This window comes from Aquila chrysaetos, chromosome 2, assembly GCF_900496995.4.
Source record: "Aquila chrysaetos chrysaetos chromosome 2, bAquChr1.4, whole genome shotgun sequence".
Taxonomy (NCBI): Eukaryota; Metazoa; Chordata; class Aves; order Accipitriformes; family Accipitridae; genus Aquila; species Aquila chrysaetos.
Window position 1 is genome coordinate 36,550,547 of NC_044005.1, and position 19,468 is coordinate 36,570,014.

Sequence of the window (19,468 nt, forward strand, 5' to 3'; positions counted from 1 at the left end):
TGCCATAGTAGAATCTTGAAAAAATAGCACCTCTTTGGTCATAATACTGAAAAAATAATACTATAAATCTGGATGTAAGAAGTATGTGTACTGAAATAAACATAATTTGAGGGGTGTTACTGTAGCTAACATGTTAAAGCTGCTGGCCTTACTACATTTTTTTATTTCCTGTATGAAATTTCCTGGTTAAAAAAAATTCCTGTAGATATTTTGGTATTGTTTAAATATTGAAGGGGTTAATCTTCAAAGGTTAAATTTTGTTATCTGCTAAGGTATTCCACTGGAAGAGGAGGAAGAGGAAGAGGAAGATTCCTCCTTGACTGGCAAACTCCGTTCATTAATGTACAAAATCAAAGGTCCACCAAAAGCAGAAAAAGCAGAACCTAAGGAGGAAGAAGAGAAATCTCCTAGTAAGTTTTCTTTCCTCATAAATACTTCCATGATGCAAGTGTTAAAGGTGTACACAGTCAACAAAAGTATATTTTCTAATAAAACTTTATAGGATACTAAAGGAGGAGACTACATGTTTAAGTTCCTTCTGCCTTTTAGAACAATTATCCTACATACTGAACATCTTAGATGCATTGTTAAACAAGAAGTTAAAATGGGTGGAAGATTTTGGATCCAGATCATTAACTCTGGGGTTAAAAATTTGCATATTCTTTACAAAGAAATATAAAAAGTTAATTATGGCACAGTAATCTAGACTTAAGCATTTCAAACTTGAGAAGTTTCCGTTTATATGTTGTTGGGGTTTTTTAATGCAAAAACTTTCTTCTTTGTAGCTTAACTCCATTTCATTTTTCTTTGCTGCATGAGAAGCTATATGCATCTCAATACCAAGATATAGGTGACAAAATGGTTTTACAGTTCTTGGGTTTTGTATAAAAATGGATGGCTTTCAGTTATTTCACTTGATGGTGAATATATACATTCATTAAAAACTAATAACTTGTTCTGATTTATCTCATGCATTCATTAAAAACTAATAACTTGTTCTGATTTATCTCAAGCATCACATACATGCACATATGTATGTCCATACTGTAACCTTTCTGACCATATCCTTTCTGAATTTAAAGAAATATTCAATCATTTTGACTAATGAAACAGAAGGAACATCTTTATTTTCACAAGTATAAATTCCGTATTCATAAATGCTTGAGTTAACAGAGTTTTCCAGAATTCAGTATTGCTATTTTTTATTCTGCTCTTTGCTTCTATAGATCTTTAACATGTGTCTCTAAAAACAGAGGGCAGAGAAAAACATTGTCTAGATATCATCAGTTTGCCTGAAAACTTTTCTCTTTCGTTTATAAATCTCATTGCCTTTACAGTGAGCTTTCATGTTGCTTAAATATACATGAGAAGAACAGACACCATTTAGCAGAAATTTTTTTAATGTTCCTTTCTGCAGCAGAGTATTATAGAGGAGGAGGACTGGGATATCCCTGTGTGTTTGCTCAGTAATATTAAGCTACGAACATTTCTTAAAAATAGAAATATTTAACTGAAAACACCTGAAAAGTCTGTGTATGTTTTGAAACTAGTGAGATAAGAGAGACAATTTAATCCACAGACCTAGGAACAATATGTATGGGAGAATGTATATTACATCACTGAAAACAGTCCTTCCACCTAGCACAGCTGAAAAAGCATGACAGAGAATTGAGAGTAACTGTTGAAACAATACAGTAATTTATTTGAAGTTAATTAGTTTAATGGTGTTTAAGAGTAAGCCAATAGATAGCCTTTATTCCTCTGTTTTCAGATCTGTAATGCCCAGTGATTCATAGAACCACAGAATGGCTGAGGCTGGAAGGGACCTCTGGAGGTCATGTGGTCTAACCCCCTTGCTCAAGCAGGGCCACCTAGAACAGGTTGCCTGGGACCATGTCCAGATGACTTTTGAGTATGTCAAAGGATGGAGACTCCACAACATCCTTGGTCAATGTGTGCCAGTGCTCAGTCACCCTCACAGTAAAAGCATTTCCTTTTGTTCATACGGACCCTCCTGTGTTTCAGTGTGTGCCCGTTGCCTCTTGTCCTGTCACTGGGCTCTGAAAAGAGCCTGCCTCTGTTTTCTTTACACTCTCCATTCAGGTATTTATGTACATTGATGAGATTTGTCCCTGAGCCTTCTCTTCTCTAGGCGAAACAGTCCAAGGTCTCTTTTGGTTGATGCTGAGCAGATAGGTTGATGAGCTTTCTTCTTAAAAAGGCCTGACACTACACGTAAGCACTGTGGAAGTTGGTTGGACTTGACTCACATGATGTATGTATCAGTTGATAAGATATATATCCATTTTGTATATTGTATTAAGAGGAAGCTGTGCAAAGCTTGACAGATGTTAATCAATGAAAGTTTTTACTCTTGAGTTAAAGTTAGTTCTTATAAGAAACATAAATGTAGTTGAATCAAGGTTAGTCTACACAGAGAGGAATGATGGATAAACCTAGCACTGTAATTCATAGTTTTTCTTATACAAAAAGATGGAAATTTGTCTTTTCTTTAGAGAAGTAAATTAAAATTACATTTGTTCTTATTTATACGCAAATGCCATATTTCATATCTGTCTTATTACTTTATCATGCCTAATGCCATAAAACAAGCAGAAAAGGAGACTAAGAATTTGTTTCAGCAAGTCTTCTTCATATTCCTACAACCACTTTCAGAAGCATTATCCAGCAAGTATTTGAACATTTACAGGATATACTATATTTTGTTATATACTTTTATACAGAGGAAATAAAATAATTTTTTTTTACTGCATTCAATCAATTTTAACTTGTAAATGCTGTCAGATCTTATAATAAGTGCTATACTGTATGTGAACCATTTCTGGTTTTCTGAAATCCTGGATTTTCAGAGAAACCAAGCATGTTCATAACTACAGAGGGATGTCATATATAGCAGATGGTCATTTCTTTATAATGCTTTGAAGAATATTATTTACTTGGTTAACCAATTTAAGAAAAAATGCACACGCATTAAGTAATTGATAACTGCATGCAGTCATTTTAGCAATGGAAAGCTTAAAGTAGACTATTGCATGTATTACTGGTATTTCAAAGATACACTACTTTTAATTAAAGGAAGCACTGAAATAAAAAATTTTACAGATACCTTCCTGTAATGTTTGTTACAGAGGTTAGTTCAACCTTTTTGCTACTTGAGAGCAAAACAGATCTTGTTTGTAAATGGACAACAAGAAAGTCCTACATCCTGAAGTTATCTCCAGGTCTGTCTGCTTCAGTTGAGTAGCAATTTGTCATTATTATTTCATCCGCAATATTTCATGTTGCATTTTGAAGTTATATTGTTCTTTTGGCTCTACTTCCTCTAATAAATTATTTATTGTAACTGGTTCTGTTACTGGAAGGGAATGACTAGTAGCAAAACGAAGTGTTCGTATTCCTTCCTACTACTATCTCTTCTTAGGGTACATATACGCACAAACATACATACATACATGCACATAAACACCCTGAAACACTTGAAATCACAGATGTTTTATTCTGAGCAGTATTCCTGTACATGTACATTCTCATACCCTATTCCCTAACACAGGAGGAGTGTTCATGGTCTTAATAGGCAAGATTGGTTCTGTGCTTGCAATTCCTCTACCATCTGCATGAGCATTTTGTTGAGCCCTTTGAGCAACTTCCCTGGCTTTCACTGCCATGAATTACCCACAGTGAGGTTGATGTGTAGTGTGAATCTCAGAAATTTTGTCTTTGCTGTCACATGTTTATGAATTTTCAGTCCTTAGTAGTGACTATGGACAGCGAAGAATAAGTAAGGCAAAAAGCCCAATTCTTTCAGGTCTTCCTTTAGAACATAAATTTTTGCTGAGGTTTCTCATTGCCTTTGCAAATTAAGATTGGGTTTTGCCAGCTCTTAAGTTTCTATAACACCTTCCAAATATCATGTGCAGATTTGTGAAGTGATTTGAGGTTGGTCTTCCAACCAATAATGGTAGTAAGCGCTCCTCTTCTATTTCCAGTTTTCTCAGTTTGGCAATAGGTCCTTCTGCAGACCCGGAACAGTTAATTTCACTTCAGACTTAATCATTTCATCAAGAGTTGTGTGAGATTAGATAGCGATGCTATTTTGTAACTCGGGACACCTCTTACATGATCTGCTTGTTCTGTAAAGCACCAGAGAGGGTTTATCCTGCCCTGAAAGCATATTCTGGTCTGTTAGGCTTGATACTAGATTGTAAATACATTAAATCTTATAATAATCTCATGTGCTGCACGAGAAAGGGTTTTATTCTCCAGTGACTCATCTGTTAGTATCTGCTTTCTCTTTAATGGTAGTAGGACCTACTCAGTATCTGGGAAGTATAATCTCTTCTTCAGGCTTCATGTGGATTCTCTTGTCATGAATCAGGAAGCATTCACACCTAAAGCCTCAGGGCACATGGTATTTGGTCCTTGGAACAGAGCAGTTTTCATATTTCATATACTGGAGCTTTGGGTCGCAAGAAATGTGGGTTCGACAAATGATTCTACGGTGTCCGTTTTTTCTAGAAATTTCAGATAATCGCTTCATTTCAGATAATCTTGGGCTTCTCCTTTGAGTGATGCATAGTACAAATATACATATAGATCAAGTCATGCAAAGGACAATGAAATATTATATATTATATATTATATTATATCATATTATATTATATTCTTGACTGTAGCTGGAGCCCGTGAGATATGTAGTCCATGTGTGCACTTCCCCTTTACCCCCCAGGAAATTTGGAATTCAGAGGGTGAAAGGAAATAGGTGCCTGAGGTACTCTAGTCCTCTTATATGCATGAAGAGGGGTGGTGGTGTGCATGGCGTGTGCCTGTTGCCAAGACTAAAAGCTTCTGGCCTTGAGTGTCTGGTCACACATACTCAGGGTGTGAATATTCATAGGAAGGAACTATTTTCTACAAAGTTCCTAAGCATGCATTCATATCTACTCACAAATGGACTTTTATCTTAGGAGAGGAATGCCAGCAATTTAAACTAGTGTTAATGATGAATTAGTAAAATTTGTTTTTAAAAACAAGCTAGAACTCAGTGAATAAACACATTAAGGCAATAAATTAGTGTTAACTACGACGATAGGACTTTGTAACTGTCAAGTCATAATTTAGATAAGGCATATATATGGAGGACTCATCATGCAGCCTTGAAAGATTGTTAAGGCACTGCAATTTCTTGTTAAAACTTGAAAATTGGAAAAACATTAGCAACTATTTTAGCTGGTTATTGATGTCACCATGCCCAGCATTCAGATTGCTCCCAGCTTCTGTTACAGGTTAACCTGCTGGCCTGCCCTTCACCTTCTTCCCCAAGCCAGAGGCTCATGGTGTTATAAAAGGGATAGATAGTACACTTACACAGAAGAAATGTCAAAGAAAGACTTTTTATTTAAGGTAGTGAGTGATATGTCTGCTCTTTAGTTTTTGTGCAGGTAGAAATGAAAGGAGATCAATGAATCTTGTTCATGCATTTTGGGAGTAGAAACTATGGCTGTCAGGTTTACTTAACTATGGCTCTTCAGGTGCCTCTAACTTAGGGAGGGTATCTGCTATTATAATATGAATCTTTCATATAGGACCATATATTCTGAAGGTATACATTTGATTACTGGTCCTAGAACGGAAATCAGGAAATAGAATTAATGCCCTAATTCAGTTGCCATGTTGCAACAATGAACCATGGATCTTTCAAAGCGATCTTAGTGTGGATGTATGAGAATATTAGTGTGAAAAGGTTAGGTCCCTGTTGAAAAATATCCACTGTGCGTTCAAGAAAAAAATAAGATGCAATTGTAGCATTAAGTTGAAGAATCACAGATTGTGTCCTTTAAGACTTTGTTCCTTAGAGTGCTACTTACACTGAAACCATAGAATGTTAACTTACTAGTTATTACTTATAATAGACTTCCCACTGGCTGTTAGCTCAATTTTTTTACTTGTTTTTTAATTTTTGGTTACAGAATGTTTGGTTGCAGTACAGTATATTTGTGATTAGCAGTCAAAAAGAATACTATTGCTGACTATTATTGAGATCATGTTGGAGTCATCACATTTGATTGTTTCTCATCTATTCTCATCTTTTGGCTGAGTTGCAAGGAGATCTTTTTCCTCAAGTGCAACAAACTCAGCAGCTGCTTTGTTTTGGTATAGGGCAAAATTGGGTAGAAAGGATTAGAGGGGAGGAAACAATGGATCACTCTCACAATACATCTGATTAGAAAAAGAGACTAAGCAGACTCTCCTAAACCTAAACTAAGTTGCACAGAAGGCATAAGAGCAGCGTAGAAAGAACTCTATTCTTATTTCCTGAGGTTTTTAACTGTAATGCCTCTTAATGAATTATTAATAAAGAGTCAAATTTTGCGAGTGTTTCTGGCTTTCCTCTTTGCAGTTTAGCTAGAAGTCCTGAGAGTGTACTGCTGTGCTTAGACGTGGGCAAGTATATGTAAGTCGCTGGGAGTGGCAACTTGAGAAGTCTCTGGTTTCAGGCAGTAGAAACTGAACTGCAAAGTTCTGTATCTTTAATAAATATTCAGATAAGAAGTTAATCCTCTGAAGGAGCCTTATACACTCAGAGCTAGAAGCACTAAGCAGACTCTACAGTTTTGGAATAATATGATGGGTAAGAGGCTGTAATGATTCAGATCCATCCAACCCAATACCTTGTTTCAAACAGTGACCACAAATGGTTACCTAGGCACAAGTAAGAATAAAACAATCAGATATGATACTTAGAACTTTGATGCTGTCCCAGTCTCCAGTTATCTTCAGCTTAGGAGATTTCCTGAGTCTAAAGAGGTTTTTCTTTTTATATCCCCATTGTATCTTTCTGACAGATATTTGTGTAGTATCCACTTGAGCAAATCTGAACTTTTAGCATCTACCACGTTTTTTGGCAGAGAGTTTCAGGGTTCTGTCATCCATTTTGTGAAGAAACACCTTTCTTTTTGGATTAGCTCCTTCCTTGTGAATGGGCTTCATTTGAAGGCCTCTTCCTGTGTTGTATGAAAAGGTGTGACTGAACTATGGATTAACGTAATGGCATAATGTACTCTGCTTTAACCACTCCTTTCTTAATAAATCCTGGCTTTTGATTTGATCTTTTTGACTGCCAGTGAATTTGAGTTGATACTGATAATTGAGCTGATGTTTTTATAAGTTGATCAGGGAGGTCTCCCTCTCAGAGATATTCAAAAAACATCTAGACACAGTCCTGGATGAGTGGCTATAGGTAGCCCTGCTTGAGCATGGGGATTGGACCAGATGACCTCCAGAGGTCCCTTCCAACCCAACTATTCTGTTGTTCTGTGATTTTCGTGGATCTATCTGCCAGATATTATCTCTGTTAACATCTCATCGTTCTGTTTATAAATGAGGACTATATTTTCCTACCTCATTTTATTTACAGTGACTTTATTTTAAGTTAATTCCATCACTGTTTTATTGCCTGGTTTTGTCCTTTAAGTTCTGCATTTTTTTCAGTTACACACATATTTGCTATCCATCATAACTTTGTATCATCAAACTTACTTGCATCTGCTTATCCCCTTCTCAGGTCTTTAGGGAATGAAGATGCTTAACATCACAGAACACAGCATGGATATATGCAGAACTTCATTGCTGCTTCTCCCTCTTTGTGACCACTATCATTTAGTTTTAACCTCTGTTTCTTATCTTTCAACCAAAAATTCATCCATGCAAGGACATGGCTAAATGATTTCTCCAAGGCTATTTGCCATACTGCCTAAAAGTAATTACATATAGCAATATCCTACTTAAAAGCTTATCAGAAGAAAAAAATCAAAACCTTCAAAGGTACTAAAACCTAAGAAACACTAACACTTGTTATGGAGAAACATTTTCAAAACTCTAGAGAGAAGCTCTAAAAAACACAGGACCGTTTTGTTGCACTTTCACATGGGAACCTCTGCTTAGACAATTCAATATCAGGGAAACAATTTGTGTTTCATTTGTTCATTTCATGAGAATGTGCTTCTTGTGGGATATTTGTAATAAAAATTGTAATTATCTTGTAGTTGTATGTATAAATATCTGATGGTTAAATCAAGTGTAAAAAATCACTTTCATAATTGAGTCAATGCAAATAATAGTTTTGTTGCCGAAGTACAAAATATCTATTTAGAGTGAATTGTGGTATTTTCCCTCATCAAACAACAAAAATCCAAAATATCACATTATTTTGAAAGTAATATTCCTTTCAATCCAACAAAAATTATGTATTTCTGGCAGTACTAAGGAAATGAGGAACTAGATTTATAAAACAAAAAGATAAAAATTTGTGCACATTTTGTCCTTTAGGCCTGTGAGAGGGGCTGTCACCTGAGCTATCAAAGACCTAACATGATTTTACAGGAGGAAACCTTAACTCCTCCTTGAGTTTACCACTTCAGGTTGCTCTTTATCCCATGTTTATCCCCTTCCTCCCTCATTCAGAACACCAAAGTAATTATATTCTTTAGTAAGATCACTGACTTTCTGACCTAAGAAGCGTGTTATATTTATGTAACCAGAAATCAGTGACACTCAATGAGTTGGAAAGTTATAGGTAATTATTAGTTAGTCTAGGAAAGAAGAATTTAGTGCAAGAATCAAAGAAGAGGAGATTGCCTTGTTGCAATAAAGAAGAAATTGTTTTGATTGAAGAAAGTTATACAGTGTTTTGGAACTAAGCTTGTTTACTATTTTCATTCATAACATGCATCTAAGAATAGGGCTGTCTTAATGAAATACAGAACCTGTGCCCACAGAAAAGAGCCTGTTTATTGAACAAAATCTGAGAATTAATGATGGTTTTCTATAAATACATCATTAAGTAAAGTGTAAGGGAGAAGAGTGCAAGGATAGTGTAAACATAAAAACAAATGGGTGTATGCTAGCTGTAAGTACTTTTGTGCTGGAAATTGGGAGGGGGCAGTTCTTGCCATTGGAAGAACTTTGGGAAAGTCAAGAGCTAACTTTGCTGAAAATAGAGGAAAGAAACTTGCATTGTTTTAAGGGGCAAGGTGATTATTCATATTCTACTTGATACCAACAATGAACATTTGTTGGAACAAGGACTGGAGCATGTGTTTAGTTTTCAGGTAAATTTCCTAAACTCTGTGCTCAGAATTGTTTTCAGGGTCATTGAATGTGTAATGTATACAACAGAACTGATTCAAGCAATATGCATCATGTAGTTCCAAACAATACAATTTTTTTAGAAAGCGTATGCCCAAGTGACAGTGACTTTCCCCAAACAGATGGGAAATACAAATTAAATTCCCCTATTCTAGGTCCGTTTGCATCTCCTACTCCTTAATGTGTTTGCATCACCATATGGTTCTGAGACGTTTCCAGGTAGATCATCTTTTTGAAGACAACGTAGATCCTTTGAACAACAGAAAAGCTAAATATTCATCAAGTGAATTAGCAGCAAAAGCTGCTCAAGCCACCCTGGCTAGGCCCTGAATTGGATATTTGATTTAAAAAGGCAGCTATCTCATCCTTTTTTCTGGCAGTTTTTTAAGTTTAGAACAGATTTTATTTCCTCCTCCCCTCTGGCAAGATTGATTGGCAAGCTGAGCTCACATTCATGAATATTTCTGCTGTAATTGAACTCATCCTTGTCAGCCAATAAACTGCTTACTGAAAACTTAAGTACCAATTTCTGTATTCCAAACCTAGGCTGATGATCATCAAAAATACAATGTTTCTTTGGCATTATAAAATTAGATTTCAGTCATTCCTAATGAAAAGCTGTTTGTGCTTAGTGCTATTTTATAGATCTCAATGTAGAAATGAAGGATAAATTAAAAGTTTAAATATAGCATTTAACTTACAAGGATGATTCTTAGAGTCATGATCAACTAAAGTTTTCATTGCCAACAATGCTGGTAATGACTTGAACGCGAAGTAGGTGTTTCTTGTTTTCTAGCTCTCAAGAGCATCACACTTATCTTGAAAGATCTAAAAATTCTTTTTTCAGTTGAAAAATCCTGTTCAGTGTGGTTGTGTTCTTTTGCTCTCTTGTAACTGCCTCATTGTCAACTGTTACCTAATATTTTACAATAATACATGTTTTTTACTTTTTGTTGTAATAGCTAGTAACATTTTATACGTTTTATTCTTTTAGCTACGCTGAAAGAACTCATATCCCAGACTATGGTGCGTTGGTCCCAGGAAGATCAGATTCAAGATCCAGAATTAGTTCGGATTATGTACACTCTCCTTCGTAGGCAGTATGACAGTATTGGTGAGCTACTGCAAGCTCTGAGGAAAGCGTACACTATTAGTGCTGCCTCTGTGAAGGATACCATTAATCTGCTTGCAGCACTGGGCCAGATTCGCTCACTTCTCAGTGTCAGGATGGGAAAAGAAGAGGAATTGCTAATGATTAATGGATTGGGGTATGGAATTAACTTAATTTCATTTTTAAATTTGTGTTAAGCTTTTTGTTATATTAGTAAATTCTTTCATTTTAGATCCTGGATGAAAAACATTGCTGTAGTAAAATGCAAATATGTACTAGAAATTTTCATTTTCATAGATATTTCCAAGATGGCTCCAATTGATCTCTCTAGCAGTATCAAATTTGTCAAGGTTTCTGTGAACCAAGTTATTTTCTCATCTAGAGAAAATGGACTCCTTTTACTAAGCCTAATGCTTAAAACTTCATTGAAGTACATGTTTAGCGGCTCTAGAGAAAACAGATAACTTAAATAGTTATTGGTGTCAATATTCCCAAACTTAAAGCTCACGTTATAGTTCATGCATGAGTGAATAAACTTGCTGGTGTCTTTTTAATTGGAAAGTTTATGCAAGCAATTAGGTAGAACCAGCAAAGTGGTGTTGTGATCTGAAATATTTCAAACTGGTTAGTATTTATTATGTCATCATCAGTGGCAACTTAAAGTATTTGAACTCAGAAGACTGCTTATTTTATCCTTTATAACATTAGAATTATAAGAAATTGCCTTTATGTAAGGCCTGCTGATGTGAGAATATTTTTTCTGCGTCTTTGCTATGAAATTAATTCTGTTAAGCAGCTGTATTATGGTGCATGCCTGCACTTCTGTTACTTCTCTTATGTGAATATTGCAGGATTAGGCCATTTAATGTTGAAAGGAAAAAAAATCGCAGAAAATTAATTATTTCCATTAAAATGGTATATTTAAAGAGAGGAAATGATAGTACGGTTATCTGAGAACTGTATTTATTTGTTCTGTACCGAGAACATTGAACAATTTCTCTCCTTTACAACAGTTGTAAGGAACTTACATTATTCTTACTATTTCACTATAAAAATGGTATTGTTTTTGTAAAAATTGCAAATACTAATCTCTTCAGTTGAATTGAGCAAGTCATGGTAACAGCTCATTAGTTAGTATGTGACAGGATTACCTAATTTGTCCCTGATGCTGAGTTTGTAGAGTTGCTGAGAGTTCTAAGAGGGGTAAAGGGTAAGTTTTGTCTAAACTCGGTGTGTGCGTAGCTCCCTTCCCAGAGGTGCTGTCTTATGAATCATCTTCCATTCCCAGTTTTCTGTATTTCTTTAAAGCAGGCGTGATGTCTGTTATTTGCTATTTGTTTTTAACAGGTTGACCTGAAATGTTAGAAATCCCTAGATTCCCTATCAAAACACATAAATTGTGTTCTGGGTTATGAAACCAATACAGCGAATTCTAGAACATGTTAAGAGGATGGTGGGCAGAGTGAAAATGTTAGAATATTGCTATTTATGGGGACTGTATGCCATTTTACATCTTCTGACAGATGGTCTTAGTTTTGGAAATACTGATACATTTAACAGATAACCATGAATTTTAAGTCTATTGTCATCTTCTCTGTGAACTGAGAAAATTAATTAAGGGGTGTTACTCCAGAGGCAACATTAGATTTAGATGTCTCGATCCCCATTCTTTACTTATAACAGAATATATTCTTTTTGACTTAGATCATCACAGAATGTATTTTTTCTTTAAACGTAACAGATGGTAAGAGTAAATTAAAGATGACAAAATGCTATTTTGAAAGCATTTAAAAGTTTAGATTCTTATTATATAGAATTAATGAAAATTAGAGGAATGACAGCGTATTGAAATGCGAAGCATTTAGTTGTCAGGTGTTTTTGTACTATGCTGAAATCTAAGAATTTAAAATGATGTTACTACAGTGAATGCATATTTCTGAAATCTCTAATAATGCATCATTGATTTAAATTTAAATGGTGTTTCTTAAAAATACATTGTTGCCTTTTCTTCTGTTTTAGGGATATAATGAACAACAAGGTGTTTTATCAGCATCCTAACTTAATGAGAGTCTTGGGCATGCATGAGACTGTAATGGATGTGATGGTGAATGTGCTTGGAGGAGATAAATCTCAGGTAATTTCACCATAATTTTATTGTGTGTTTTGCATTTTGACCCTTTCCAAAAGTATACTAGGATGTTTTGGAAGAAGTCTCTGAAGAGAACTATATCTCCGTCATGTAAGATAGATTTTGCTTGTCCAAATGGAAATATCGTTTATTGTTAAAAATAGAACAGTTTTTACAGTACTAGAGGGAGAACCCAGCATTCTAGGACTTGATTTTTAAAGACCGAGAGAGAGGTTACAGGTGTTTTGTTAGTCTTTTAATAGGACTTTAAAAACTTTTGTTCTTATTTTAAATGAAATAGCTACATTAGCTGCATTTATGGGAGGTGTAGCTCTGCTAGGAAAATATACCTTTTCATCTTCGATAAAGTGTTATTAGCAATAAACTATAATAAGAGACTAACACCAACTTAATTTTGAATGCTCAAATTCAAATACTTGAGCAATAATTTTCTTGCAGTGTTGTATTTTCCTATTTCTTAGCATTATGCTTAAATATATATGTGTTAGTTTAAAGGCAGAGTGGCATAAATTTTGAGAAACCTAACTGGACATTTAGGCTACCAAAGAAAGTCAGAAGTGAAGTGGGCTTATCTTTTTTCTTCTCTTTGATTATGCCTGATGTTTTTATCCTATTGGCTCCCTCCCCGAAAGATGGGTCTCCTCTGATCCCAGTACTGCTTATCTTGTTTTCTTTTGTCTAGCCACTCATTCTTCTTATGTATTTGGAATGATTTTCAGCCCATTTTGCTACCTTGTTCTTATCTTGTCTCTCTGGCAACTGTTCATTACTTGAATGCCTCCTATGTGCAGCTACACCCCTTTTTCTTTGCCTTTTTGGTCACATAGTTCATATACTTCTGTAAAATACTTATACATTGTGTCTGGCTATACCATCACAGTGTTACAAAGTATTCACATACTGGGTTTAGTTATTCTGTTTTAATATGCTCACATTTGAGTTCAAGGCAAGCTACAATTAATTATAGGATTAATACTTTGCTAATTTATAGGTGTCACAACCCTCTGTTTTTGCTACATCGTGTACATATAGGCAAAGGTGACCAAAAAAAACCGCAAAACAACCACTCCACAGTGCCTTCTAATTCTATTAAAAATGTTTTCATTGAAAATTTTAGTAACACAGATCTACAAAAATACTTTACAGAAGTTACTGTGATATCCTTCAAAGATAATGCAGACCTCGAAAATTACTTGGTAACCTGGTGTTGCAGCATTTAATGTGTCTGGCTACCCAAAACATCCTATTTTATATCTCTGTCTCTATGAAATGTATGGGGAGAGTTAGGTATCTTAGAAGGGATCCAAAGCCTCACCTACTGAACTGGAACTGGCATAGGAGTAGAAATCTTATGAAGGAATATGGACAAGAAAAAGGGTGTGTTTGGAATTTGATCTGTTCCAGACTCCAGTGCCTCATTTTCTCCTTAAGTGTGGAAACATTTGGATACTCATGATTCAGAACCCGTAATTTTCTTATAGAGTTACAGGGCTACAGTCACGTCATGAAATAACACAGCAAGGCTTATTAACAAAGAGTTTTGCACACCATTAGCACAGATTTTAGATATTGCAGTGGGGAGATTTTGCAGAATAAACCATTGGGCAGGGAACTGTACAGGCAGAGAAGTGTTGCTTCTGAGTTCCAAGCCTGAAGTTCCCCTCACAGGAACTGCAACCTTGCAGCGAGGGAAAGTACTGTTTTTAAAATGATTGTCATCTGCTGTCTGTTGATCTTCTGCTGGCATGCTTACTACTAATCTGGCAGAGAAGTTTCACTTGAAAGGTTGTTGACACTAGATAGAACCACTAGGCTGTGAGCTGGAAAAGGTACATGTTTGTGCGTGCTGTGGATCTTTCACTCTGCTAGGTAAGGTATTCTGAATAAAAAGGATTAGGTCCAGAAAAGGTGAGCATGCCTTGGTCAGCTATGGGTTTATATACTCATTGGAAATTCTCTGTGAGTTTGTCCACTGAGTCGCTTATGTACAGTTCAAGTATAGTGGTGGCATCAGGCACTAGAACACTGCTTTTCCTGCTCTCAAGCACTTTCCTTACAGCTAGATTGTTAGTATGTTCCCTTTTGTTTTTTCTTTCCAGCTTCATGGACATTTCTTTCTGTTCAGTGTTATAGCTTCAAGAGATGGAATAAGCAACCATGCAATGTAGTCTCTGGTTTAGGGACTGGGCATTTTCTTAGGTTGTGGCAGCAGATGGTTTAAGGTAGATCTCCCACCTCTTGGATTAAGTGGTTTTATCCTGAGGCTGTATTGAGACATGTAGTGAGAGTGTTAATAGCTCACACTTTTCTGAAGGAATGGTGCAAAGGTAAAATCTTGTCAGTTCAGACTGAAGAAAATTTATGCCAGGCTTCTTTCCAGCTATGCTATTAATAAATGAGTCAGAAACAGATGAGGAGATCTGTGGAATATGATGTGGCTAAAGGTGTCTCAGTACCTTAGAAGTATTTTGCTAGTACTGGCTAACAAAACCCTGGAAAGGTACTTCATTGGTGAAATGGATATCCCAGAAAATACTCAGGCAAGCTTTCAGCATTACCATCACAATTAGGTTTTGGTGTGTATCTTAATGCCTGAAATAGTTATTTTAAAGGCTGTGTCTTTAGATCTTAGAATTTTGGAATCTTAATGTCATGTTGGTTTCTGGTATTGGTTGTTCATTCATTTTCAGAAAATCCTGAGAAACACCCTTTTTGGCTGTCAGAATTGAATTGTTTTACTTCAAAATTATTTTTTACTGATTGAAAGCTTTAGAATTCCATATTCATATATATTCCTGTCAATAATAAGGAATTTTTTAAATGACAGTTTTTAACAACATTGCTGTTACTGTAATTTTCTAAACAAAGTTATGTCACACATTCTGTTTAACTCCCTGTAAATTCGGGGAGTGGAAGCTTTGTTGAATCTTTTCATGAATGAATGAATGTTTTTTCATTAATTTTCACCTACCCTACATTTAAGAACAGGAATCATATATAATGCTGTTTGTATCTAATAGCTCCTTCATGATTGAAATAGACAAATGAGCTGCATATATTAGCAAAAAAACTGTGCCAAAGTAAAACTACAGTTAATCAAGTCTCTCAAAGTTAGGAAGTGCACCTGCTGTCTTGAAAAGGTAATACATATCAGATAGCTTTTAATTACATAATCACTTTTTTTGCAAGATTGTTGTCTCATTAAGTGAAAAGGTTGCATTTCTCAGAATGAGTTAGTGTTGTGTTGTAAAGAAGGCAACATTTATTAGACTTTGTTATAATAAATTATAAGCAGTATTATTTGTAGTTGAAAGGTATGAAGTGAAAGAGGCAGGATGTCGTACAAAGAAAAAGACCCATAATATAGTGATTAAAATGCTCGGATATCACCTTGGATACTATAGAATATATATCTAATATATAGAATATATTCCTGCTTGTACCTAAGGGTACTGGTCACATTATTTAAAAAAGAATTCTTCTTGATGGTAATGAATTTTCTCATTAATTTTGTGAGTATCCTTAGGACATAGATCTGCAACTGAACTTGACACTTTTTTAAAAGTTCTATATAATGGTAAATTTAATAAATCAGATAGAAAAACATTTAAAGAAGCATCAAAAATCTGTCCCATGATTTTTGATCTTGTTCTTTCGGCTCCTTTCAGTAAAATGTGAGAATGGCATAACTTGTTCATCTCAGAAGATGTTATGACTAATTGCAACTTGTGAAACATTCTTTCATGAGTGCTACAGATGAAATTATTTTCTTTTCAGAGGAGAAGTCCTTGCATATAATGTGCAGCAAGTAAAGTGTTGGGGGTTTTTTGTTTGGTTTTGGTTTTAAAAGCATTGGATAGTTAATGCAATTTAATGATTTATTTTGTCAGGCCTATGCACTGAACAACATAGGAGTCTTGTAGAAATGTTTTATATGAAGACTGTATATTCTTACTGTAATATGGGTGGATAAACTAAGGTTTCTGAATATTCTTTATTCTGCTATGACCTAATGTTGGGGGTTGAGCTTGTTACCATAATGCTGCTAAGATAGAGTTTTTGTATAACTGCATTTGCTGGTCTGCAGATTGCTTTGATGAGAAGCATGTCTCTGTTTTTTCCCCTTACCTGTCCCCTGTAGTCCTCTGCAAAATGATTTTTCAACATTTTAAACCTAATGGCCTAATGAATACAAAATTTAAAAGGAAACATGGATCCTTTCTTGTTACAAGCAAAACAACTGACAGCTGCTTATCACCTTGGTAACTTCACTATACTTTCCTTGCTAGCAGTGCAGGAAGAAGAATTGGAACAGATTGGTAATTAACATATTTCACTGCTTTGTCAACTTTCTTCTTCAGCAGATCGTTTTTCCTAAGATGGTGGCAAGCTGTTGTCGATTCCTGTGCTACTTCTGTCGAATTAGTCGTCAAAACCAAAAGGCCATGTTTGAGCATCTTAGTTACTTACTGGAAAACAGCAGCGTTGGTCTGGGTACGTCATGTAGCTGTAACAGCTAAAAGCAAGAGCAGGAGGAACTGAGATATCACAAGACTAGTATCTAATTTGTATAGCAACTTGAAGCATGTGATGGAGCCTCTCTGAAGCTTAAACCACTTTGTGGTTTCACCTCTAACTCCTATTTTTTTTTCCATTTTCCTTTCATCCTTATGTGTCTGTGAATTGTATTAGAAACAGAATAGTCTAAATCTGGTTTTGAACACCTTGAAAAATTCAGGATTCAATCCATCCAGTTTGACATTTTTTTCCATTCAAAATATTTGTGAATTGGAAATCTAAGATTAAATTAACCCTTTATGGTGCTTGCCTGTTTCATGTGGTTTCATTTCCCTTCCCTCTAAAGTTTAGGCCACTGATGGAATTTCATATTTTTCCTTTGGGGCACTGGATGTATGTTTTTTAATGTGTTTGCATTAGATTTTGTAACACAAGGAAAATTGTCTTGGCTAGATAGATGGCTTATATTAATAAGGTATAACAAGGCAAGAAAACATGTGATTTCACAGTGCTTTTGCTGTTCATGGTGACCATTTCAATGCCTGCATTCGCCCATATTAAACACAGAAAATGGGATAAGACTAAAAGAAACAAAACAAGTAACACTGAAACTTGAAAATGTCTCTCTCAGCTGAACACAGGTGCATATTTTAAAATATTGAATTGATAGGGTTGAGCAGAATTACATGGTTAACATATTGCTTTGTTAAAGAAATAATATTCCTCTGATTTGCTATGTTGTTAATACTGATTTCTTCACCTGCATTTAAAACCAGTGTGGTTGAATATGTTTATAGATATGGATGTCAAGTCAGAAAAAAATTTCAGCATTTATTTTAATGTTATTCAAAACAGTTAACCATGTTCTTGATTGAAAAACAGTGATATAACATACTATTAGTATATTTATGTTCTAGATTCCAGTGTGATTGCTGCCCTCTGCTGCATGACTGTGATTACTGCAAACTGAATTTAGTTACTGTATATTAACTTTCTTGCAGCATTTCCTTCAATGAGAGGTTCAACACCACTAGATGTTGCAGCAGCCTCTGTAATGGACAACAATGAGCTTGCACTAGCATTGGAGGAGCCAGATCTCGATAAGGTAAGTGATAACTCTGACCTATTTACCTATTTATTAAATAGTGTACTTCTGCCAGAAGGGAAAAGGGCATGTTTGATCATAGTAATTTTTGGATATGATCTTCTCAGAAATACTTGCTCTGGGTATGTGCTGTCTCAAGGTAGGGTTGACTGAGCAGTATTTTCCCTGATTTTGCTTTACACTTAGTGGGAATCACAGCAAAAGAGATTTTTTTATATCTTCTGTGTCCTTTCACTATCGTTATCAAGTAGAAAGGATAACAAGGAAAAAGGTGTGAAACAGGAGAAAGGCATATCGAGAAACACTGTTTGGGGAGGAGCAAATTTGAGAAATAAGAGAATGTGAAGAAAGGAAGCAGGTCTTTTGGCTTAAATAAATCATAGAGATTGATGGGGATGGAGGTAAGAGCTGAGAGAATGGAAGGGCAGGTATCTGAAGAAGGGAAGTTGGAACAGGATTTTAAGGGCAGTTGCAGTAGGAAACTGAATCCAGGGCTCAGGTCATTGGCAATGGTTAGAAATAAAGGGAAATGTGAGAAGAGGCAGGATGAACTAGAAATGGTGGGTAAAAGGATACAAAAAAATGGCATGGAAGTTCTTTGTATATCCAGGAAGGAAAACAGATTAAGAGGTGGAAGGTGGGTGCACGGTCAGAAGAGGAGGAAAGCAGGGAAAGGAAGTGATATGTGCTAGCATAGCATTGGGGAACAGAGAACAGAAGGCAGGGTTTAATATAAATAGAGGAGAACACCTAAGCACCTAAAAGCACAGGGAAAGCCTCTGTGCTGTATGGGAGAATCCTGTGATGAGAGTAGAACCAGTTGTGGGGGTGTTTGTGATCAGCATATGCTATGAGAGAGGAAAAGCTGGGAAATGGAAATAAATGGACATATGATGGGGATAGCTAGGAGAAGACAGAGACAAGAATATGGGAAGGGTGTGAGAGAGCACAAGAATATACTAATTAGATAAGGGTAGCATTGAGATCAATCAGCAATTTTGTATCACCTGCAAAATTGCTGAGAGTGCAGTCTGTCCTGTCATTAATAAAGATATGAAACAGTATTGGCCCCAGTATCGATGCTTGGGATACACCACTAGTGACTGGCACGCCATCAGTGACTATCATATTTTCATGGAAAGTACTGTAGGGAAAGTTGCTTAAACTGAATTTCACTGTTGACCATTACTGCATGTTCCTTATTTATTGTTTGTTTACCTTGGAATATTTGGCACCATACAAGTGTGGAATGTTCAAACAGTAGCAGATATTAGCTGCAACATATGCAGTATTTTATGCTGAAAAATCAGGCTGAACGTGTCTCAGACTGGGCTTCCCAAATTCATCAGTCGTTTTAGTTGTAAGAATGGTAACGTATTAACTGTAATATATTAACTTTGGTGAGTCAATAACTTTAGTG

The 19,468-nt window shown here is 35.6% G+C and overlaps 1 protein-coding gene across 21 annotated transcripts in view; it reads left to right on the forward strand.

Moving 5' to 3' along the window:
* RYR3 (ryanodine receptor 3) overlaps window positions 1-19,468 on the forward strand; it is a 245,220-nt gene that overhangs the window by 130,098 nt on the left and 95,654 nt on the right. For 16 of the 21 annotated variants that reach the window (XM_029998543.2, XM_029998586.2, XM_029998547.2 and 13 more), the window contains 5 exons: window positions 273-410; window positions 10,160-10,433; window positions 12,296-12,410; window positions 16,787-16,919; window positions 17,945-18,048. In XM_029998543.2, coding sequence (XP_029854403.1) covers window positions 273-410; window positions 10,160-10,433; window positions 12,296-12,410; window positions 16,787-16,919; window positions 17,945-18,048 — 764 coding nt within the window. The remainder of the gene's footprint in view (window positions 1-272; window positions 411-10,159; window positions 10,434-12,295; window positions 12,411-16,786; window positions 16,920-17,944; window positions 18,049-19,468) is intronic. The other 5 variants (XM_029998563.2, XM_029998627.2, XM_029998653.2 and 2 more) reach the window with 1 other exon arrangement.